Source organism: Elephas maximus, chromosome 20 (genome assembly GCF_024166365.1).
Source record: "Elephas maximus indicus isolate mEleMax1 chromosome 20, mEleMax1 primary haplotype, whole genome shotgun sequence".
In the NCBI taxonomy this organism is placed as follows: Eukaryota; Metazoa; Chordata; class Mammalia; order Proboscidea; family Elephantidae; genus Elephas; species Elephas maximus.
This window is the reverse complement of record NC_064838.1, coordinates 63,152,940-63,177,922: the sequence shown is the minus strand read 5'-3', so window position 1 is coordinate 63,177,922 and position 24,983 is coordinate 63,152,940. Positions and strand designations below refer to the sequence as shown.

Below are 24,983 nucleotides of genomic sequence, written 5' to 3'. Positions count from 1 at the left end.
TCCAGAAGAGGAGCAGAAATGGATAGGACATAGCACTCAATCTCAGAAAACTTACAAGGAAGTTGGAAAGATGTATCAGTCAAGGGCTCTTCTGGCTGCAAGAGCCCTGGGTTAAGGGGAGGAAAAGAGCAATTTATTGGCTCTTGTAGCTAAAATTCTAGGAGGAATGGCTTCAGGTAAGGCTGGATCCAGGGTCTTAAGTGATGTCTTCTGGACATAGTCCCTCTTCCTCATGGCTCCACTGTCCTCTGACTGGCCCCATTCCTGGGCCAGCCCCCCTTAATAGAGATCCCCAGGGGTCTCCTCGAGTTGTAGACTTGTATCAGTCTTACAGCTGGAAGGGTATGAAGGCTGGAGGGAAAAATATGTTTGTGGCTTGTGACAGAAGTCGTGGGAAATGAAATCAAAAGAGTAAGTTGAAATGTAGGACTGGAATGCAGACAGAAAAGTTTAGCTTTTAGTATGTGGTCCAACATTTTCCAGTATGTTCCATGAGACTCTAATAGGTAGTAGATGAACCAAGGGTTTCAGGGCCAACTAACTAGAATAAGCTCAGTTAAACAGGTTTCTTTCCTGAAGATCCTCCATGTGTTCACACTTCCAGCTGCGAATCTCCAAGAGGAGAGCTGTGGGCTACAACATTCCCTAAGGGGCAACTCTTAATTTTATGCTTTGGGAAGTGCCATTGTGGGCCATAGGGAGCCACCAAAGGTGGTAGAGCAAGAGAGTAAGACAGCAACAGTGTTCTGGGAGGAGTATAATGAAAGGGGTTATATCCATTCATGTGAAGAGTGGTGACTGCCCAGAACAGGGGGCAGTGGCCGAAACAGGTGAAAGATGGGATGTAGGAAAAAAACACAGATTGTCTGAAAAATGCTGCTCTTTTTGTGATGGTGAAATTTAGTTTTGATTGTAGCTTATCTACTGAAAGCAGGGAAAAACACAGGCTCTGAAGTCCAGCAAACCTGGTTCTTGGCTCCACCACTCTATCATTTGGGCAAGTCACTGCACGCCTCGGGACCCCATTTTCCTCACTTGTTAAGTGAAGATATTAAACCCTGTTTCCAGGATCTTTGTGAGCATTCCTAGAGAATATAGACAGAGTGCCTGACTATGAGGTAGACGTCTATGTCCAGCCATGATGGAGTACCTGGTACCACACTAGCCCTCCCACCAAAATCAATTATTTCACCTGACAAAATAAAAAGCAGCTGGTTTAAAGCATTGTACAAGAGGCAGTGCAGGACCACGATCACTGAAAGAAGGGAAGCCCACAAGGTAAGTCCTTCGTTGCCTGGACTCTCACCCAAGGGCCATATCTTGAGCATGGCACAGGGTGATGGAGCTCAAATGGAACATAACACTCTCTCTGAGCTGAGAAGGCAGAGATCAGAGTTTGTAGCAAATAAAAGAGAAGGAACCTACAAGACAAGGCACTATAAAGGAAAGGCCCCTTGCATAGATTGGGGGCCCCAGAAGTCTGCGTAGTGGTCCCCGGTGGCCCATGTGTCCTTGGCCAAGGGCTGGGCTGGACTGTGCCTGCACAGAGTGAGACTGTGCAGCTGTTCCGAGGTGGAGAGAGAGCTGAGACACCACGGGTCTAGCAGTGCTGGGAGACACTACATCAACCTTCATCCCAGGCATGAGGCTGAGACACCAGAAAGGCCAAGTCTTAGGCATGAGGACCACACCCTAGGGAAAGGGCTACCCTAGACCTACCCTCACAAACCCTTCAAGATCCTCAGAGGAGTGAGTTTGGAAGTAGAATCTTGCCAAGTTAGAGAGGCTTGGGAAACAGCTTGGACTTAGTATGGATTCTTTCTAACAAAGCATGAAACTAAGCCCACAGAATTTCTAAAAGATCAGCCAGTAACTGTACTGCCTGCTAGACCAACACTACTTAGGAAAAGATAACAGAATCCAGAGTCTCTACTACACATCATACACACAATATCCAGCACACAACCAAAAATTACTAGACATACAAAGAAACAGGAAAATGGGATACCTAGTCAAGAAAAAAAGTCAGTAGAAACTTATCTAAGATGGCCCAGAGGTCAGATTTAGCAAACAAAGATCTAAAAGCATCTAACCCAGTGTTTGGCACATAGTAGCTGCTCAATAAATGTCAGCTGCTCATATTCCTTTGAGTAAAGCCATAATTTGTCCCACAGATGACTTTGGAATACAATGATTAACAAAGGAAAATGCACCCAGTCCTTACATATTGAGTCCCTGCTTTGACCAGTACAGGGATCAGAGTAGGGGGGAAGAGGGCTGCCTTGCACAACAATAAAAAAAAAAAAAAAAAAACCACTGTTGTCGAGTTAATTCCAACTCATAGTGACCCTACAGGACAGAGTAAAACCACCCCATAGGATTTCCAAGGGGTGGCTGATGGATTCAAACTGCCAACCTTTTGGTTCACAGCCGAGCTCTTAGCCACTGTGGCACCAGGGCTTCTTATGCTGTTGTTGGTAGGTGCCGTCACGTCAGTTCCTATTCATAGTAACCCTATATGCAACAGAACAAAACACTGCCCGGTCCTGCGCCATCTTCACAACTGTTGCTATGCTTGAGCCCATTGTTGAAGCCACTGTGTCAACCCATCTTGTTGAAGGTCTTCCTCTTTTTTACTGACCCTCTATTTTACCAAGCATGATGTCCTTCTCCAGGGACTGATCCCTCCTGATAACATGTCCAAAGTATGTGAGACATAGTCTCTCCATCCTTGCTTCCAAAGAGCATTCTGGCCACACTTCTTCCAAGACAGACTTGCTCATTCTTTTGGAAGTCCATAGTATATGCAATATGCTTTGCCAACACCACAATTCAAAGATACCAATTCTTCCTTGGTCTTCCTTATTCTTTATCCAGCTTCTGCACACATATGAGACGATTGAAAACACCATGGCTTGGATCAGGTGCACCTTAGTCCTCAAGGTGGCATCTTTGCTTTTCAACACTTTAAAGAGGTTCTTTGCAGTAGATTTGCCCAACGCAATGCATCTTTTGATTTCTTGACTGCTGCTTCCGTGGCTGTTGATTGTGGGTCCAAGTAAAATGAAATCCTTGACAACTTCAATCTTTTCTCCGTTTATCATAATGTTGCTCATTGGTCCAGTTGTGAGGATTTTTGTTTTCTTTATGTTGAGGTGTAATACATACTGAAGGCTGTGGTCTTTGATCTTCATTAGTAAATGCTTCAAGTCCTCTTCACTTTCAGCAAGCAAGGTTGTGTCATCTGCATAACGCAGGTTGTTAATAAGTCTTCCTCCAATCCTGATGCCCCGTCCTTCTTCATATAGTCCAGCTTCTCGTATTATTTGCTCAGCATACAGACTAAATAGGTATGGTGAAAGGATACAACCCTCACGCATACCTTTCCTGACTTTAAACCACTCAGTATCCCCTTGTTCTGTTGGAATAACTGCCTCCTAATCTATGTACAGGTTCCTCATGAGCACAATTAAGTGTTCCGGAATTTCCATTCTCCACAATGTTATTCGTAATTTATTATGATCCACACAGTTGAGTGCCTTAGCATAGTCTATAGAACATAGGTAAACATCTTTCTGGTATTCTCTGTTTTCACCCAGGATCCATCTGACATCAGCAATGATATCCCTGGTTCCAAGACCTCTTCTAAATCCGCCTTAAATTTCTGGCAGCTCCTGGCTGATATACTGCCGCAGCCGCTTTTGAATGATCTTCAACAAAATTTTGCTTGCGTGTGACATTCATGATATTGTTCTATAATTTCCATATTCGGTTGGATCACCTTTCTTGGGAATAAGCATAAATATGGATCTCTTCCAGTCAGTTGGCCAGGTAGCTATCTTCCAAATTTCTTGGCATGGACGAGTGAGCACCTCCAGCGCTGCATCCGTTTGTTGAAACATCTCAGTTGGTAGCCGTCAATTCCCAGAGCCTGTGTTTCGCCAATGCCTTCAGTGCAATTTTGTTAATTCTGAAAAGAATTAGCCAGTGAAAACCTTATGAATAGCAGCGGAACACTGTGCAGTAATGGGAAAGATAAATTATGACCCTGTCACTAACTCACTGTATGCATCCCTCGCCTCTCAGTGTTTCAGTTTCCATGTTTGTATAATATGAAGGGCAAGCAGATCATCTCAAAGGGCCCTTTCTCTCCAGAACTCTGAGTCTGTCTGGCCAGGAACTGTTTTCAGTCCAGGATACGCTCTGACCTGGAGCCTAGAAGAACCGTGGAGAAAGGAATTGAATCTACCTCTAATACCCTGGGGGAGACATGTCCTGGAATGTCACTCTCCCAGGTGTAATATCCTGGGGCTGTGGGCAGAGCCTGCATTCATTGTCCAAAGGAACCTGCCTTAAGAAATGTCTCCCAGCAGCTGGCTCCACCAACAGCAGAGCCTTCAGGGACCTCAGCAGAAACACAAAGGCTTTTTGTGGCTTCCCTCACCTTCAAAATCCCAGGTGGAAGTTGTTTATCAGACTGGAAGCTGACTTGAAGCACAGAGAGCAGAGGGAGGGGACACTGGGTGGGGCAGGAGCTGGGGGGAGATCTTTACCCAAGCCCCAGACTCCTTCTCTTCTGTGCACTTACAAGCCATCCAGCTTCAGGGATCAGAGCGCAGGTCTCACACCTGAGTTCAAAACCCAGCTCCATCTCTCGTCTGCTGGCTAACCTTGGGAAGAGTACTTAAACTCTCTAAGCTACAGTTTTCCCATCTGTTAATGTTCATATTCAGTGCAGGCCCACCCCCAGTTGCCATGAGTGTCAGTTGCTAACCACTGCACCATTCTCAGAACAATTGCTCTCAGCCGATGGGAGGTGCCTCACTGAGAGATAGTTGGGAGGTTTACCCCACCTCCCTGGTTAGCCCCTTCGCATTGTCCTGTAGCCAATGGCCAACTGATATGAAGGAATCAAAACCCAGCCTCCTTGCCTCAGGGTGCTACAACGCTGTGGTGCCATTCACACTCCAGAGTTCCCCCAGATCGGGCTGAAGCTGGACCACAGCTGAACCCATATTTTTGCTCAGCAGGCTTCTTCTCCTGCCCTATGCTGATTCCCTCCTTTACAGATTTCTCTTGAGAGCTCTCCCTCAATAAATAACTTGCAAAAAAATTCTTACCTCAGGCTCTCCTAGGAAATCCAATCTGAGGCACGACAGTACCTATTTCTAGGGCAACTGTGAGGATCCAATGGGAGAATGCACATAAGGCACTTAGCTATTGCCTAGCAAACATGTGTGCTCAATAAATGGACATTATCACCATTTCCTAGTTATTATGGTAACTGAAGACGAGCCTGGGATGCGGGGGGGTGCTTCTAATGTGGACAAGAGATGGGGCAGCCTTGTATGGGGCAATGATTGCATTTAGACTGATTAGTACAGTTGAGACAGTTATCAGCTTCATTTCCTACACAAATATTGATAAATTATATTTTAGGTTATGAAAGTAATACAAGTTCCTTGCAAAAAAAAAAAAAAAAAAACTTCAGGAAATGCAGAGAACTACAAAAAATGAGTAATTAGTTAATTAAAATTCCTCACCACTTGTATATAATCACTGAGGACATTTTAATTCATATCCTTCTGAACATTTCCCACATAAATTCACATAATATACACATATCATTGATACGAGTAACACTGTATGTATATATAATGTATATATATAGTATGTACATATATATGAGACGCTGCATGTATAGTGTAACGTTATATATGTAATCATACATATGACCAATTTTGTTACCAAAGAAAGAGTCACACCTACTAGGTAGTCCCTCACTGCTGGATTTTCGTATATAGATCGAAATAGGCGCGTTCCACGTTAGTAAACAGAGCTATGGCAGCGATCTTAGTGGCCTGTTGTTACGTTTTAAAGAGAGAACGCAGCTTATTTAACCAACCCCCTATCTCTGGACACTTACCTTACTGCCGATCACATTTCTTTACTACCAGGAACAGCACTGTGATGCACATCCTTGGCCACATACTTTTGTGTGTGTGTTCGGTTATTTCCTTAAAACAAACGCCTAGAAATGGAACAGCACAGATATTGGTACACACAGCCCGCGGGGCTTTTGACCTCATATTTCCCACCAGAAAGACAGTACTGTCAACACCCACTCCAGGAGTACAGGAGCATGTCCATTTCCCCACAGCCTCTCCAACACTGGGTATCATTATGTTTTCATTTTTGCCAATCCGATGGGAGAAAAACAATACCACATTGTTGCTTCAGTGCGCATTTCTTTGGTTTCTGGGAAGGCCTCGCATCTTTTCTTACATTTGTGGGCCGTTTGGATTTCCCCTGCTGAGAGCCGCTCTTGTTTAGTCCTTGGCAAGGCTCTCCTGGGTGTCTTCTCTCTTCCCCCTGCCCTGCCGTGACCACAGGTTCAGTACCTCCCCCGGTGTGTTATTTCATAAACTCTCAAAGCCCCGCTTCCTACAGGGCGGGTCTCCCAGGAAGGCAGCATTTTTGCCCTCAGACCCCAGCAGCCAGCCTAAGCTGGGATTAGGGGAGACCCAGTTCCCTGACCTCTAGGTGCCCCTGGCCAGGCCCCCCTCAGCCCCATCCACAACACTACACCACCGGGATTTTAGAAACCAGATCTGCTTAAGGAAGAAATCTGTTTTCTCTAAAATTCCATTCCCACCCAGCGAACACATTCCAGGCATGATTATTAGTGTGACTTGAGGCGTCTTTTCAAAAAACCCACCAGAACATTCCTTTAAAGTCCAGTGCTCCTGAGAGGTTTCAAATGAGATTGTGACTATTCCAAGAGCCATCACATTTGAAAATGCCCTCGCGTTGACCCAGGGATTCCACTGGTAAGAATTTTCCTCCTGGGTGGGTATGCTTGCCTGTGTACAGAGGTCGCCTGAAAGATGTTCACTGCAACATTGTTCACAACAGCAAAATCAATGGTAGCAACCTAAATCCCAATAGTGAGGACTGGCAACATAAGCTAGGAATTACCTTGACCATGAAACATTGTGCCAACAGTAGAAGAGAGTGGTGAATCTGAGTGTGTCAGAGTGGAAAGACAGCCTCGATAGATCATAAAGTGACGGAGGCTGGTTGCAGAACAGTGTATTTAGTGTGACCCTGTTTGCAATTTTCAAAAAGAGGGACTGGAATTGTTCTAAATGGGTATGGAAGCAGGGGCAGTTCCTGGGTGGTCACATGGGAAGCTACTTACTGTGGTTTCACCTGGGAGGGGCTTTGGGGGTTGAAGCGTTTGGAGGTTGTTAGTTCACACTTGACAGTACCAGTCTAAGGAGCCCTGGTGGTGTAGTGGTTAAAGCATTGGGCTGTTAATCAAAAGGTCAGTGGTTCAAATCCACCAGCCATTCCATGGGAGAAAGATGTGGCAGTCTGTTTCTGCAGAGATTTATGGCCTTGGAAACCCCATGGGGCAGTTCTACTCTGTCCTATAGGGTCACTGTGAGTCAGAATTGACTTGATGGCAGCGGGTGTTTTGTTGGTTTTACCCCAAACTGCGGTGTTTAAATGATTGCCATGAGAATGCTTTACTGTTGAATGTAATGAAAAACAATTAAAAAGTATAAAAGTGAAACTGTGATCGCTATGGATTGAATTATGTCCCCCCCAAAAATGTGTGTATCAGTAGGGCTGGGCCATGATTCCTGGTATTGTCTGATTTTCCTGTGTGTCATAAATCCTGCCTCTATGATGTTAATGAGGGAGGATGGGCGGCAGTTGTGTTAGTGAGGCAGGACTCAACCTACAGGATTAGATTGTGTCTTGAGGCAATCTCCTGAGATATAAAAGATAGAAGCAAGCAGAGAGACAGGGGGAAATTCATATCACCAAGAAAGCGATTCCAGGAGCAGAGCCTATCCTTTGGACCCAGGTTCCTGCACAAAGGAGCTCCTAGTCCAGGGGAAGATTGATGAGAAGGCCAACAGAGAAAGAAAGCCCTCCCTGGAGCTGACACCCTGAATTTAGACTTTTAGCCTGCTTTACTGTGAAGAAATAAATTTCTCTTTGTTAAAGCCATCCACTTGTGGTATTTCTCTTATAGAAGCACGAGATGACTAAGACAACGATCAATAGTAATTATGGTAATAGTTATTACCAAAATCTACTAAATAGCTTACTAAGTGCCAATTACACGCCAAGCACTAAGTACTCTCTCATTTAATCTTAAAACCAGACCATTTTTGATCCCTATTTTATACGGGTAGAAACAGAGTCTTAGGTTAAGAGACTTGGTAAGGCCGCATCTGATTACAAAGTCCTGGCTTCTTCCACAGGGTGCCTCTGGTACACAAAACGAGACCTGTCTATGTGCAGGCTGTGTCAGGACCTCCAACAAATGGAACCCTTCTGGAATGCTTGGGTGATTTCCCACCTGGGTGTCCGCCCATCATCTGTACCTGTACCCTGTGGCTTTTCTCCTTCTGATAACTCCTCAGAGTTGTGCTATCCAACACGGTCTACTGAAATTACTGAAAATTAATAACTAGTCACATTCCAAGAGTAATAGCCTCATGAGGCTGGTAGCTACCATATCGTCAGCACAAATACAGAACATTTCCACCATCACAGAACATTCTACTAGATGGCACTACCTTTTCACAGCTTGGGAGCCAGGTAGGCTGGGCTCAAACCCTGCATCAGCACTTACTAACCAGGTGATCTGAGCAAGTTATTTAACCTTTCTGAGCCTCAGCGTTCTCATCTGTAAAATGGAGTAATAATAGCGGCCTCATTGGACCATCGCAGGGATTAACTGAGATGACCCCTGCTGAGCCCAATATCTGGCCCACTAGAAGCGCTCACTTAAAGGGAAGGGAGGAGGGTGGGGCTCTGCAACCAATCTTGTGACCTTCGTCAGGTCACCTCACTGCTCTGAGCCTGCACCTCCTTGTTTGAAAAATGGCATGAGTAGTACCTACCCTAAAAGGTTGCAATGATTAGAGTGTATAATATGTGCTCAACTGAGGTTAAGTCTCTCTTTCCCTCTCAGAAAGGGTGTTTCTCTCTGTCAGGCAAAGTGCTCTCACAAGGCCCAGATATGAAATATTCCAGAAGAAGGAATTCAGAGGGCCAATGATCAAACAGAAAAAGGCTCAACCCCCCAGATAAAATGATCATGAGATGCCATCTTGTAGCCCATCAGACCGGGGAAAAGGTTTGAACATTGTTGAAGAATAGCAAACATACAGAAAAGTACATACATTGCTCAATGAATTTTAAGAAACTAAAAATACTTGTGTAACCACCACTCAGATCCAGAAACAGAACATCAACAGAGCACCCACGTGCCCCTCCCATCTTGTATTGCCCCCCTACCCACCCGCAAGGGGAGCCACCCTCCTAACTTCTAGCACAGAGAGTAGTTTTCAATAGACAACGACTGATAACACTCAGAGTGAGTGAGTGAGTAAGGGTGTGGACTAACCAGTAATCCCAGATACTGATGGCGGGCATGTGAAGTGGTAGAGCCATTCTGGAAGGTAATTTGGCAGTATCTGTTAAAAATTAAAATATATTCAGCCCAGCAGTTCCTCTTCACAATGTCTGCCCTAGAGAAATGTTCACATGTATACACAGAGAGGCAAGCACAAGAATGTTTGGAAACAATCTAAATGCCCAACTAAAGGGGATCGGTTAAAAAAAAAAATCTGTGTGATATCAGACTTTGTTATATACTGCAGTAGATCAAAAGAGGGCGTTAGGCCTATGTGTGTTGTCATAGAAACATCTCCAAGATGTGGGGTAGGGTTTAAACGGCAAGCTTAAGCACACACCACATCAACGTCCGCTACAGTGATGGTCCTGGGGTCATGAAGACTGAGGGGGGACCAAACCAAAAACCAAACCCGTTGTTGTCAAGGCGATTCCTACTGATAGTGACCCTATAGGACACAGTAGAACTGCCTCATAGGATTTCCAAGGAGCAGCTGGTAGATTCGAACTGTCATCCTTTTGGTTAGCAGACATAGCTCTCAGCTACTGTGCCACCAGGGCTCCTAAGGGGGCCAGTGGGGAGAATTTTTACTTTTTATCTATATGCAGCTGGATTGTTCAGAATGTTGAAAAGACCTACACTGTAAGCTATTTAAGGGGAAGGAAACAGCCTAACTGCCAAGGCCAGGCATAGAGGGGAGGCCGCTGCTGTGCTGCCTCCTTGGCAGGAAGGTGGGTCCTTGCTTGCTCCTCAGCCTGGGTTTCAGGAGGGCAGTTTTCTCGGCCTCTGAGGCCTACGGGGCTGGGATGAACGGAACAGGAGAAGGCCCTGGAGACCAAGATTGTGGAGTTCCTTTGATGGAAGGCACGGTATCCTCATTACTGCACCGGGACTGAAAACCCAGCACCAGGGAGGTGTAACTGGAGCCCCAGGGAAGGAACAATCCTAGTGTTTGGCACTTTTTCCAAATTGTGCCCAGCACTTTAAAGGAACCATTGCCGGGTTTGCTTCTCTGCATCCTTGGGGACAGAGAAGAGAGAGCTGACAGGTATCGTCTTGCACATCATGGTGGCTCTGTGAGAACGAAGTGCCAAGGCAGAGGGTTCAAGATGGGCCTCTTAACCGTGGTCCAGGGACTGTGGGGACTCAGGGTGGGAGGGGGCTCAGGAGCAGCAACCAAGGGGAAATATTCGACCTTTTAGAATTAGCTTGGCAAGGAGGCTGGCCTAGCTGATTCCATGGAGAGGTTCCTCCCCATCCCCCCAGCCCTGCATCCCCCTATCCCGCATCCCCCCATCCCCCATCCCCCCCTTCGCTTCTCTCTTTTGTATCTCAAGAGATTGCCTCAAGACACAATCCAGTCTTGTAGATTGAGTCCTGCCTCACTAAGACAACTGCTGCCCATCCTCCCTCATTAACGTCATAGAGGTAGGATTTACAACATATAGGAAAATCACACAATACCGGGAATCGTGGCCCTGTCCAATTGATACACACATTTTTGGGGGGACATAATTCAATCCATGACACTACCCAACATGAAAAAGGAATGAACTACTGACACAGGGAAGAACATTGCTGAAATTCAAGCATACGGCTGAGTGAAGGAAACCAAACGTGTAAATTGTATAATTCTGTCTACATGACGTTCTAGAACAAGACAAACTTTGTCTATGAGGATAGAGGTCAGAACAGTGCTTATTCTGGGAAAAGGCGGGTCTTGATCGGGAAGGGCCACAAGGGAGCTTTCTGGGGTGCGGGGAATGTTTTATACCTTGATCTTGGAAGTGATTAGGTGGGTGACCACATATGGAAACTTCACTGAGCTGCAGAATTAAGATTCATGCTCTTTATGGAAGTACGCTATACCTCAACTTAAAAATGTTTATAGACAAACATGAAGGAAGGACCCTTCACGTTACCTGGTGTGCACATTGTAGGGGGAAGACTATGGCAGGTGAATGTTGGGCCCATGGTCTCCTTGACGCAGAGGCATTGGCCTCCAGGGAGAGAGCAATGAAGCAAGTTGGAGAAGAAGAGACTTTGGAGATAGGTTCATGGAGGGTCACCAAGAACCACCCTCAAGAGATCTACCTCAACAATGAGGGCGTAGAAAGGAAGCAAGTGGTGGCCTCCGGAAGGACAGAAGAAACACAAATGTCTTTGGCTTCTGAAAAGGTTGAGTTGTGTTCAGACGTATTGGGCTATATTAAACAATACGCAACAGTATTTCCATTGGAAATTGTGTGTGCTAACTTTCACTAGTCAAAATCGTAACTAAGCCAGCATCTCCCAAGCCCCAGACAGTGTAAACAAATAAGAATTGGCTGTATTTATAAGCACAGTCCTTTGAAAAGGCTATCAGTTACCAGTAATACATCAGCAAAGATATGGGTGGCTTTTCAAATCAGCTTCGCCTTGGCAACTGGTTGCGTGCAAGTGGGGAATTTCCTCTCTCACCAAAGCCCTGTCCTCCACCTTGGTCACTGAGGTTTTACTGGGCACGGGACTGGCCTTATTTTTCAACAAGTCTTTCATGCAAGAGGATTGGCAGGCATGCAAGGGACATTTCTTTGAACTCCAGCTCCGGGGAGCTGCTCCTGGTGAGATTCTGGTTTTGACACGTTAATGTTGCTGAATAACCAGGTCTGCCCTTGGGACCCAGTCTCACTTCCCAGCTCTGTGTAGGGAGATTTGAGAAGAAGCTCAGATCCCCTCCAGACCCACTGAAGCAAGTCCTTTTTCTGTGTCCTAGAATTTTCTTCCACAGATGAGGTTACTCATCCTCTTAAGCCCTTTGTTAAAAACACAAAAGAGACTTGGCCCAACCCCAAATGCCCTCCTTGTTCTATGCCCTTCTTGGTGGCAGGACACAAAAGGAGAGCCCTCTGTCCACCCTGGATAATCCCCGGGCAAGGCAGAGGGCGAGGCCTCCCTTAGTTCTGGCCCTGGCTTGCCCCACACAGACCAGAGCTCCCCATGAGGGTATGTTCACTCATTCTTTCAATAAATCTTTATTGGGCACCCATTCCATGCCCAGCACTGGGCTGGGCCCTGGGGAGACACCTGAGAACAGAACCCAGTGCTCCTCAAGGTGAGCACAGCCTCAGGGAGGAGACCAGGCCTAGAGGACCACAATTCGGTGATGATATTAATGTAGGGGATATCTGGGGCGCTGTGGGAGCACATAACCAAGAAGGACGTTCCTGAGGAGGTGGCATTTTGGCTGAGACCTAAAGGATGAGAAGGAGTTAGCCAGGCAGAGTTGGGGAGTATATTCTAGGCAGAGGGCACAGCCTGTGGCAAAGCTGGGAAGTAAGAGAAAGCCTGGCTTTCAGGGAACTGAAACTGAGGGAAGTGGGCCCGTTTCTTCACTGACATTCTCTCATAAGATTGTCCCTGTGTTCCCTCCCCTCCAGCCACCCTGGCCTCCTTGCGGTTTCCCGAACATGGCAGGCACGCTCCAGCCTCAGGTTCTAGCTGTTGCCTCTCCCCGGGACGCTGTTCCCCTAAGATCTCCATTTGGTCAACTCTCCCGATTCCCTCAAGTTTGTGCTCACATTTCCCCTTGCCAAGGAGACCCTCTAAGCAGCCTATCTGTCCCCCAACCCCACCCCCCGCTCTACTTTTCCTTCCTCCCATGGTTGGTATCTGCTGCCTTCTCACATACCATGTCTATCTTTCCTGCTAGAATGTCCTCTCCACAAGGTCAAGGACCCTAGAAGTTGGAATTGACTCAACGACAACAGGTATTTTTGTAGGCCAGGAGAAAGCATGTAGGTTTCATTCCACGGCAAAAGGGAGGCACTGCAGGGTCTCTAGCAGGGCAGGATCAGGGTCTGAGTTACATTTTAAGAGGCCGCTCGGGGTGCCATGTGGTGAGTGGCTGGGAGGAGGGCAAGCTACTGTAGACGCCCAGGCAGCAGCAGTAGTGTCTGGAGTAGGACACTGGCATGTGGGCGGGGGGAGGAGAAGCACACGGATTTAAGAGACTCCTGGGAGGTGGGCTCACCACACCTCGTGAGCTGAAGTCTGTAGGGGATGAGGGAAGACAGTGCAAGGTGGACTCCCAGGCCTGGTCTGAGCAACAAGTACAGAGTGGAGCCACGGTGGGGGACAACAGGGAGAAGCTGGTCAGGGGCTGGGGTTGTCAGGAGTTCTGTTTGACATGCCTGTTACACTCTCAAGGTCCCTGGGGGGTGCAAATGGTTTGCGCTCCACTGCTAACCTAAAGGTTGGCGGTTTGAGCCCACCCAGCGGTACCACAGAAGAAAAGGCCTAGTGATCTGTATGTTAAGATTACAACCAAGAAAACCCTGTGGAGGAGTTCTACTCTGTAACACATGGGGCCGCCGTGAGTTGGAATCAACTAACAACAGCAACAATTAGACTCTCAAGTGGAGATGTCAAGCAGCCGATTGGACGAGGTGAAGCTCAGCGGGGAAGTCTGGATTGGAAATATACGTTCAGGAATCAAAGGTATCCAGTTGTTTTTAAGCCATGAGTGTACAGCAAGAAGAGATGTCCAAGAACTGACCTTGAGGACCAGGTCCTGAAGCCTTCTGAACTGGCTCTGAAGGAATGAGGAGGAGTTTGCCAGGAGGGTGAGGAGAAGGAGGTCCAGGTAGTCAGAACAGCCTGGGCAAGAGCTCAAGATAAGAGTATCAGTCCTGGTACTCCTCAACACTCACAAGGTCATCAAAAACAAAGACTGTCTGAGAAACTCACAGCCGAGAGGAGCCTAAGGAGACATGACAACTAAATGTAATGGGATTCAGGAACAGGAAAAGGACATTAGGTAAAAATTAAGGAAATGTGAATAAAGTATGGACTTTAGTTAACAATGGATCCCTGGAGGTGCAGTGGTTAAGCCCAGCTGCTAACCAAAAGGTAGGCAGTTCAAATCCACCAGCTGCTCCTGGAAACCCTCTGGAGCAGTTCTACGCTGTCCTATAAGGTTCTATGAGTCGGAATCAACTCGACAGCAATGGGTTTTTTGTTTTTTTAGTTAATAATAATAAATTAATGTTGTTCATTAATTGTAACAAATGTACCGCACTAATGTAAGATGTTAATAATAAGAGAAACTGAGTGTAGGACATCTGGGAGCCATCTATACTTTTGGAAACCCTGGTGGCATAGTGGTTAAGAGCTACAGCTGCTAACCAAAAGGTCAGCAGTTCAAATCCAATGGGCAATCCTTAGAACGCTATGGAGCAGTTCTACTCTCTCCTATAGGGTTGCTATGAGTCAGAATTGACTCAACAGTAATGGGTTTGGGTTTTTTTTTGTTGTTGTTTTCTGTACTTTCTGCTCAAGTTTTCTGTAAATCTAAAACTGTTTTAAAAAAACAGTCTATCTTAAAAATAAAAAGATCATGGGTCTAATAAATGCTCCCCCTCCCCCCCGCCAACGCACACACACAACACTCCAAGGACAATAGTAATTCTTTTCTCTGGAGAGGACTTTGACCCTGAACAGTTCCCTCCAAGCCCACTATGTATATTTCGTCGCCTTCCTCTCTGCCAAGGGACAGAGGGTCCTCACCTCCTACTACTTTCTGTTCACAGAAAGAATACTCTCCTCAGGCCCGATTTCATAGTGAGAATGAGAAGCAGAGACTAGATGGCTCAGGTAAGTCAGACCCACCAAGTACTTCTCAGTAATAACAACCAGGGGTAATCCTTTGAGCATGCTTCAGAAAAGTACAGTCCTAAGCCACAATTTTCCCAAATCCCACCTGGCTTGACAGCTGGCTTGGTTTTCCCCTGCAGCAAAAGTCTTGGCACCACTTGGGTTCAAACTTCAGCTCCATTAAAACCCCATTGTCGTTGAGTTGATTCTAACTCATAGTAACCCTATAGGACAGAGTAGAACTACAGGACAGAGTGTTTCCAAGGAGCTGCTGGTAGATTTGAACTGCTGATCTTTTGGTTAGTAGCCTGAGCTCTTAACCATTGCACCACCAGGGCCCCCCAGCTCCACTGCTAACTAGTTATGTGATCTTGGGTGAGTCACTTCAGCTTTATTCTTCTCATCTCTAAAAATGCCATAACCATAGTTTGTTCAAAGAGCTACAGAGTGGGTTAAATGAGATGAGCTGTAAGCTGGGTATAACATCATCCTCTGCAGAGTGGATTCCAGGAAGTGGATGCGGGCGTCTGGCACTCATGATGTCCGGTTGTTGAAGAGAGATGTGGTCAGTCTGGCCAATCACGGAGGCCCCTGAAGATCAAAGTGACAGATGGGTTCTCGGAGCAGAGACAAGTGCTGGGACCTCTGAGTCAGAGCAGAAGCTAGACCTGTGCAGTAGCCAAGGGCCAGCCAGAGAGGCCTTGGTTGACAGTCAAGGAGGTGCTGAGGCTGGAGAGGACACTGAGGCAAAGGGGGTTTGACTGTGCTGGCTGAGGATCCAATAGTCAATGCAAGATTCCCTGGCCCACCCAGGCACAGCCTTGGACATGCAAGACCCGCTTTCAGGGGCACAGGCCTTGTGGGAGGGAGATTGGGTTGGATCTTGGCTCCTCCAACTAGCTGTGTGAGTGTGGACAAATCCCCTCATTTCCCTGAGTCTCGGTTACAAATCCTTAACTGGAGACAATACCTACCCCTGTAGGCTGTTGTGAAGAGTAAGTGGGATAACAGAGGGTCAGTAGAGCAGAGTGGCTCTAGTCTGTCTGGGGTCAGACCACCTTGAATGTGTATCCAGACTGTGTGACCTCAGAGAAGCTGCTTAACCTCTCTGAGCCTCCGTTATAATGCTAATAGACCCTACTTCTTAGGATTCTGAAGATTAAGGGAAATAGGACATGAGGTACACAATAAACACTAGTTTTTTGTTTTAGAAGGAACCTAGCAGAGCACCAGACCCAGAGGACACCCTCAAAATCTTCAGTCATGGGAGCTGACTTTGTCCCTTCTATCTTTAGACTCTTTCGGTTGATCCTCCCGACTCTGACTGTTAAATGGACTCCACAAAACCAGAGAATGAGTCTTGGGGAGTACCACAGGCCTCCACCCCTAGACTACTGCCCTCACCGAAGTCCCTTGCCTCTTAGTGCCATCCACCCCAGGATGCCCTGGGACACTTTTTTAAGTACCAATATATAATGTTTGTTTTGACCTAGTCACTGCCCTAAGCACTTCATAAACTGTCAGTTAACCTCACAGCCCTGTGATATAAGTACTATAGTTATTCCCATTTTACAGATGAGGAAACTGAGGCTCCGCGAGGTTAGCTAACTAAATCACAGGATCACACAGCTAGTAGGTAGGTGGTGGTTACTGGGATCTGACACCAGGCATGGCACAGAACACCACACGTTTGTAGCATTCAACGAGACCAGAAGCCAGGGAACTAGAAAAGAATAGGTGGAAAACGGAGGCTGGGACCCGGGTTTTCGTCTAGGCCCTGGGACCCCAGGGCTAGGAGTCATGCTAGAAAGAGCCATGCCCGCTGCCCAGGCGGGGATACCTGTCCTTACCCCTGTCCCTTCTCCCTCCTCCCGGCGGCGACTCGGCGCCCGCCCCTCAGGCCGCCGTCGTAACCTGATCAGCCGCGGGATTTGGGCCGCGGGACCGCGTCACCGCCGCCCAGGCGCTCCGGATCAGGCTACTCTGCCGCAGCGCGCTCCCCGCCCGCACTGCCGGCTCCGCAGTCGGGCGCGCAGGGTGCATGGCGCAGAGGCTGAGCGAGCGGGCGCGGGGGCCCGCCGAGGCCACCGGGCTCTACCGGGCCGTGCTGCTCAGGTCAGGTAAGTGGGGGCAACGCGACCCCGGCTCCCGCCTCCCCCGCTCCAGGGAGAGCGCGAGGAGGGCACCGAGGGCGCACGGCGCGCAGCCCCTGGCGGGTCCGCCGCTGGCGCTAGTCCTCTGCTCTGCGCGTCTTTCCTCCTTTCCTTTCTCTTCTTTCCTTCTTCCTCCCTTCTTTCGTTCTTTTCAATTCCTTTTCTCTCTTTTTTTTCCCTATCTTCTCCTTCCTTCTTTTCCCCCTACATTCTTTCTTTGTAAGATACCCTGCTTTCTTCCTCTGTGTGAGCACACACACACACAGACACACACACACAATTTCTTGATTACAAAGCCCACCGAGGTTCCACCTCCGGGCGGGTCTGGTAAGCAGAGACTTGTCAGGGCGCAAAGGCGTTGGTAGTTTGGGGGCAGGAGCGGAAAATGGGCAGCACACGTAGCTCGCAGTGGGGAGTCAGGAATCCCGCTTGTGAAGGACTTCGTGATGTCCCAGGGGCACTAACTAAAAAAAAAAAAAAGAAAATTGGAGTGCAAGTTATAGGAAGGTGAGCACCCGTTTTTCTATGTATATGGAGTAAAGAGAACAAGATTGGGAAAGCAACACTGGTTATTTTTGAGAATGGGGACGACAGGCTTTTTTCTCTTGTGTATGTTTCCTTTTTGTTTGTTTGCAATAAGCATGTACTATTCTCCACTCAGGAAGAAAAAGGCTTTCCATTTAGAAAAATGAAACAAAAGTAACACGGTCAGTTTTAAAGCTGATTTGGAAGACACACGGATACAGTAGGAGAAGAATGCCCGCGGTGAGCGTTCGGGGCGTTTTCCTTCCAGACTCTGCTTGGACTAAGGCGTTTGGGGAAGGCGAAAATCGGGTTGATGCCGGTCCCTTCAGTTGTGGGTGCGTGATTAAAAAGTGCCAGGTGGCTTGGGCTCCCGGGCCAGCTGCCCCCTGCCCTGAGCAAGCAGCTGGCGCCACCGGGTCCCAGGTAGCAGTGCCCTGGGCCGGAGAGGTGGAAGCCCCAGCGCAGGACGAGCCGGCGGCCGGGCATCTGCAGCGACTGTGCCGCCCCCGTGCGCCCCCGGCTCACATCTGACTGATGGCTTTTCTTACTTAGACCAGCCCCCCCCCCGGGGGAGCTCCTGGCGCCGAGTTACTGGTTGGGAACTTCAGAACAAGGATTCTCTAAGTGTGAATGTAAGAAGAGGCCAAGACAGGCTTGGTGGCGACTTCCTAGGGGAGGGTCTTAGGTCTGCCTGAGCCAGGGCAGGCAGAAAGGAAGGGGCTGTGTAATCAGATGAATCTGCTTTCAAATCCCAACTCCAGTGATGTCCCCACAAAGCACTCTGAGCATCCCACCTCACGAAGCTGAGTTCCTATCTTCTCACAAAGCTGTCCAGGGGCTGCCCCAAATCTGAAAACTTGGAGTCACAGCTTTGATCCTCACTCAAAAGATAACATTTTAGCTTCCAACCCATTCAAAATTCCATCAGGCACCTCAGAGTCATCCCCGGGGCCACATGCTTCTTTGGTAAATGCAGCCCACACAGGTCCAAGCCAAGAAGGCAGCAGAGGCCTCTGATAGGGTGTTTCCCCGACGGAGCCCTTACTACCTGCTAGGTCCTGTGCCTGGGCTCATGCAGTCCTCACAGCCCTACCAGAGCACTGCTAATTGTCATCCCCATTTAACAGAGGAGAAAACTGAGGCTCAGAGAGCTTAAGCAACTTACCCAAGGTCTTGCTAAGGTACCTTTCCTGCCCCAGTAAATGAGTAGAAAAGATATTCAAACGTAGGTCCATCTGTGGCCGAATCGGCACGCCCGCTGAGGTAGTCACCATGAGGGCAGATGACTGTGCTTCACTTGCTGTTGCTGCCTCTCTGCCAACTGCCGTACCGCTGTCACCTCATCAACTTCCTCCATTCATTTCTTCATTAATCAATATTTATTGGCCACTCTTACGCACTAGGAGTCCCTGGGAGGCACAGATGGTTAAGTGCTGGGCTACTAACTGAAAGGTTGGTGGTTCGAGACCACCCAGAGGTACCTCAGAAGAAAGGCCTGGTGCTCTACTTCCAAAAGATCACAGCCACTGAAAACCCTGTGAGCACAACTCTACTCTGACACACGGGGAGTCACCACGAGTCAGAGTCAATCGGCGGCAGGTTTTTTTTTTTTTTTTTTGGTATAATGGACTAGGCCGTATGTGAGGCCTGGGGATATAGCCATAAATAAAACAGACATGTCCCCCTCTCAGGGAGGTAAGTAGTAATGACTGCCCATTTTAAGCACAAGAAAATTGAGGCACACAAAACGATTTGTGTAGACATTTTTGAATGAAAAACTAATTTGCACTGTAAACTTCCACCTCCCGAAACCCTCTGCCATCAAGTCGATTCCGACTCCTAGTGACTCTATAGGACAGAGTAGAATCGCCCCACAGAGTTTCTAAGGAGCAGCTGGTGGATTTGAACTGCTGGCCTTTTGCTTAGCAGCTGAGCTCTTGGCCACCATGACACCAGAGCTCTAAAACTTTCTACTAGAACGCAATAAAATTAAAAAAAAAAAAAAAGAAGAAGAAGAAAACTGGGGCTGAGAAGGTGACATGACTTGCTTAAGATCACACAGCTATTCAGGGCTGGAGCCGAGATTCAAACCCAGGACCGTGTGCCTCTGGAGTCATTATTTTGGCTGTCCTACACAAGGAGGAGCAAGAAGTGAGAACAGGGATGACGAATCAACTGGACCATTTCGTGAAAGAGCAGGGGCAGATTATCCAATAGCCAAGGTAAGCACAGTGTTTACCTTGTTTACCAGATCATCTGTAGTGAACAATTTCACGTGGGTTTCATCCCATCAAAACCCACATGAAATCGTTCACTTCAAATTAGTACATAAGCACAAGAAAGCCTGTGCTTACCTTGCTTACTGGTCATCTGCCCCTGTCAGGGATTGTAACTTTGAAAATAGGCTCTGATTCTATAGGAAGATGCTGTGGGGTTGGGAGAGAAACAGATGCCAGTCATAGAAGCAGAATGTGACATGGTAAAAAAAAAACACGAAATTGTTCTCTACAGATGATCTGGTAAGCAGGGTAACTGCCATGCTTACCTTGCCTATTGAATAATCTGCCCCTGTGAAAAGGTGAGCTGTCCCCTCCTCTGTTGCCCGCAAGGAGTGGATTATAGACTCAAGCCCAAGACGGCAGCCATCTTCATTCACAACAGCCTCCAGTCACCACCAAGTACTAAAACATTTTTAGGAAAATTTCACCCCAAATTATTTAAAATAAATTCATAATATTAAAGTAATATATGCTCAGCATGGATATTTGGGGACATAAAGAGGGGGAAGGCTTACCTGCCGTCCCACTAACCACAAGCAGCCACTGGTAACATTTAGGAATGTCTTCTTCCAGTCTTTGCTATGCACAGTTTGTGTATTTGTTTTATGTTGTGAGATTGTACTGACTCTAGTCTTTAGTCTTTAATCCCACTTTTTTCACTTGGATGAAAAATCCTTAATGCCCTTAAATGGGATATCAAGACAATAGCCACCATGCTGAGGCAGGCACTATGTAAAGAGCTTTTCATACTGTCTCTCGTTTATTTTCAAAAGAAAATCTGTGGTGGGTATTACTACTGCCCCAGTGTAGAGGAATGAGACGGATGAACTGTGGCGTTTCAATCACCCGGCCACCCAGCAGTGGAGCCAGGATTGGCATCTGGGTTGACATGAGAACCCGTGCTTGTAACCACTGGCCTGGAAGGTCACTCTGTGGAATGACTTATGCTCAGCCATGCCCAGTAAGCAACACAGGACTGTAGTCAAAGTCCAGCTGAGGCTTGTTACCTGCATCCAACCAGGAGTTCAGGCCAGGTTCCTGGCTGGGAGGGACACCTCTCAGGTGCCTGTGGCCATCAGCAATGGTGTTCCTCCTCTGCAGCATAAGGGATGGCCACAGCCTCCATCCCCGGCTTCCTGGTAGGGATGCCAGATAAAACACTGGGTATCCCATTAAGGATGAGTTTCAGGTAAATGAGGAATAGATTTTTTAGTATAGGTACACCCCAAATATTGCCCAGGACACAAAACCAAAAAACCAAACCCACCGCCTTCAAGTCGATTCTGACTCATACTCATAGGGTTTCCAAGGCTGTAAGTATCTGTGGAAGCAGGCTGCCACATCTTTCTCCTGAGGGGCTGCTGGTGGTTTTGAACCACCGACCTTTTAGTCAGCAGTCACTCGCTTTAACCACTGCATCACCAGGGCTCCTGGTGTATGGGACATACATCTCCTACAACATTTTCTGTTCTTTATCTGAAATTCACATTTATGGCGTGCTCCATTTTTTATTTGCTACATCTGTTGACCCCACTTCCAGGAATCGTGGGCATTCACTTGGCTTGACAAAGAGGTCCCCCTACACACATACATACACACGCACACACACACACACAACCCTCCTAACCCCTAGATCCATTCTCCATCGCTTGTCCTTCTGTAACCCATTGCCATCGAGTTGATTCCAACTCATAGCGAGCCTATAGGACAGAGTAGAACTGCCCCACAGGGTTTCCAAGGAGCAGCTGGTGGATTCGAACTGCTGACTTTTTGGTTAGCAGCGGTAGCTCCTAACCACTACACCACCAGGGCTTCTTGTCCAGCTATAAGGAAATTAAAATACTCTGGAACATGGGCGGGGTGGGGGGTGGTACCACAGGGTCCTTCTGCAGCTAAGAGGCCAAAATCAGCCATTTCTAATTGCAGCTGGGTTGAGAGCCAACTTTCTGAACCAAGACTCTCATTCTCCCTACCCCCCACACTCCCTTGTTTTCATCCTTTAAATCCCTCTGCTGAGTAAATTTCTCCCGATTCTAACTTGTAAAGGTGACTCATTCCGTGTATAACCCTCCGCAGATCCCATGACCGGTTTCTCTGCCAGCACAGCTTCCCCCCGGGGTCCTTTCAGCAGGCCATGGCTTTTCGTGGAGGGCCATTCTGAGGCTGTTTCCTGGGCGGTTTCTCAGCAATCTCGTCGAGGCCTTGAAAAGCGCCTTGGAGGTTTGGACTGAATACAGGGCTGAGGAGGAAGTTTTGAGTTGCCATGGAAACTTCTTGTCTGTTGTTTGTGGGCCCAGATAAGCTGCTTGAGGCGCCTGTCGGCTTGAAGAAAAGGGGGCAGAAGATGAAAGGAAAAACACTCTGTGGAGTTTTTTAATACACACTGTAGCTCCCAAACCGAAAAACCAGACTTGTTGCTTTCAGCTCCCCCACAGGTTTCCAAGGCTGTAAATCTCTACAAAAGCAGACTGCCACATCTTTCTCCCAAGAAGTGGCTGGTGGATTCAAACCACCGACCTTTGGGTTAGCAGCCAAACACTTTAACCACTGCATCACCTGGACTTCACAATCACCTTCCTTTTGGCTCTTCTGGTTCCCAAGAAAACAGACTTCAAAGGGACAGGAGGGAGCCTGGGAGGGGTGTGCTCAGGCTCCAGGAACCCCCTTGCCCACCACAGGGCTAGGCAGGAATTCTGATACCCAAGCCCCTGGCAGTCCAGAGTCCTTCCTTTAGAAAAAAGGGAAAGGCCTACAGGGAAATCCACATAGACCGAGGCAGGAGGCAGCAACCGTGGCTTGAATTCTGCCATGAAGAGGAGTAAACTCCCAAAAGGATCATCTGCTCAGAGGGTCTCTGTTTTCCCATATTCAGAGTGGACATCACTGAACCAGATGTGAATCAGAACCACTGTAGGTTGGAGAAGGTTTCTCTTTTTCATATTTCTAATCTTTAATTTTTGGGTATTGCTTTTTTCTGATAGCAGAACAGTACATGATATATTTTAAAGCTTTAAGCTTTAAAAAATTACAGAAGTATAGTGACAAAGGAGAAAGGCCTGTAGTTTTACCCACTAGAACAGTGGTTCTCAAATTCTTGAAGATGAGTGAATCTCCAGGGGAGCATGTTAAAAACCCAGATTCCTAGGCCCTTCCTCAAAGGTTCCGATACAACAATACAAGAGCATGGCCTTGTAACTGCATTTTTCAATGCACATTCCAAATAATGTCACGGAATGACATTCAGGGTGCACTGATCTAAAACTGACCTCTGTTAACAATTGGCTCTGTAGGCATATATTAACTTTTTAATCTGGAGAAAAAGGTATTATAGTCCATGTGGTTTTGCAGTTTGCTTTTTCCCTACGTATGTAGTGGACATCTTTTCAGGTCAATAAATAGATGCATTTATTGACCGTGTCCCATTATAGGGTATAGCATAATCTCTTATTGATTGTGGACATAATTGAACCAGATGTGAATAACTGGGAAATGGCTGTTGATGATCACTGATACCACACGCAGTTACAGAGAGAGAACAAGGTGGCACTGTAACAAACTCAGGGATATCAATGTGTCGGTGTTGTCATGTCAACAGTTGTTATTGAGCACCTTGGTGTTGGGACAGGACTACTACGGAGGATAAGATGAGGCTCCTGCCTTCGGACTGGCAGTCTGGTATGTGAGCCTGTTAAGCGTGTACACTTGGACTGTGAGAAGAACCTTAGTGGAAGAAGTACGGGGAGTCCCAACTGCCCAGGGAAAATGGCGCCCAACCTTGGGGGATCTCTGCCTGACTCTCCTTGACTCCCAGCTGCTCTGGGGCTGTCGTCAGAGTCTTCCGGTGATGCTGGCAGGGACTCTCAGAGTCTCCCCCTCTGGTTTTGGTTGTTGTTAGTTGCCGTTGAGTTGACTCCAACTGACAGCGACCCCATGTGTGCAGAGCAGAACTGCTCCATAGGGTTTTCAAGGATGTGAGCTTTTGGAAGCAGATCACCAGGCCTGTCTTCTGAGGTACCTCTGGATGGGTTCAAACCGCCAACCTTTTTTGGCTAGTAGTTGAGTACCTGACCCTTTGTACGACCCAGGGACTCCTCTGGAGTAAGCTGGATTATGGGATTCTGTCTTCTTCACACAGTGAGTGGAAGTTGTCAGAAGTTCCCCTGCCCCAGGATCCCTTTTATCCTTCCAACTGTCAGAGGGTACTAGGATTGGTTCAGATAAGCCACTGGGCGGGGGGGGCGGGGAGTTGCCATCAAGTCTATTCCAACTCATGGCGACCCCGTGCGTGTCAGAGTAGAACTGCGCTCTATAGGGCTTTCAGTGGCTGTGATCTTTCAAAAGTAGATCACCAAGCACCTCTGGATGGATTTGAACGCCAATCTTTTGGCTAGTAGCCAACCACTTAACTGTTTGCACCACCCAGGGACTTCTAGGCCCCAGAAAAATGCCAAAATAGTTAATCAAGGAGCAGGACAACCTGTGGGCAGGAACCAGGGGCAGCCAAGAGTGGTTTGACGAGAACATAGTTCATTAGAGCCCAGTGACGTTTATCCACATAGTGTGGGAAGCTAGGGCAAGGGAGCAGGGGCCACCATTCACAGTACCTCAAGAGAGGCAGGATTTAGGAAGAAGAAACTAAAAGGATCACTTGATGCTTCCAGAAAGTTATTTTATACCTGAGAATTTTTGACCCTCTGAGTGTAAGTGGCTCCAGAATTGTCTTCTTGGCCCAGGCTCCCAAGACAATTCATGACCTGCCCTCCTCACCTCTTCAGCCCCATCTCCTACCTGCCCTCACTCCCAGCACTTCAGCCACACCGGCTGCCTTGAGTTTGGTCCTATGAAGCTCAGTCCCATCCTGGGGCCCGACACCAGCTACTCCCCCTCCCTGGGATACTCTCCTGTATGGATGAGCTTCACACAGCTGACCCCTTCCCACCAACCAGACCTCCT

At 47.6% G+C, this 24,983-nt stretch overlaps 1 protein-coding gene across 3 annotated transcripts in view; it reads left to right on the top strand.

Annotated features, from left to right (window-relative positions):
* Window positions 1-24,983, top strand: part of FAM107A (family with sequence similarity 107 member A) — a 65,899-nt gene that overhangs the window by 22,871 nt on the left and 18,045 nt on the right. For 2 of the 3 annotated variants that reach the window (XM_049862658.1, XM_049862657.1), the window contains one exon: window positions 15,010-15,073. In XM_049862658.1, the coding sequence (XP_049718615.1) occupies window positions 15,010-15,073 (64 nt within the window). Of the gene's footprint in view, window positions 1-15,009; window positions 15,074-17,034; window positions 17,194-24,983 lie in introns of those variants that run through there. The other variant, XM_049862659.1, reaches the window with a different exon arrangement.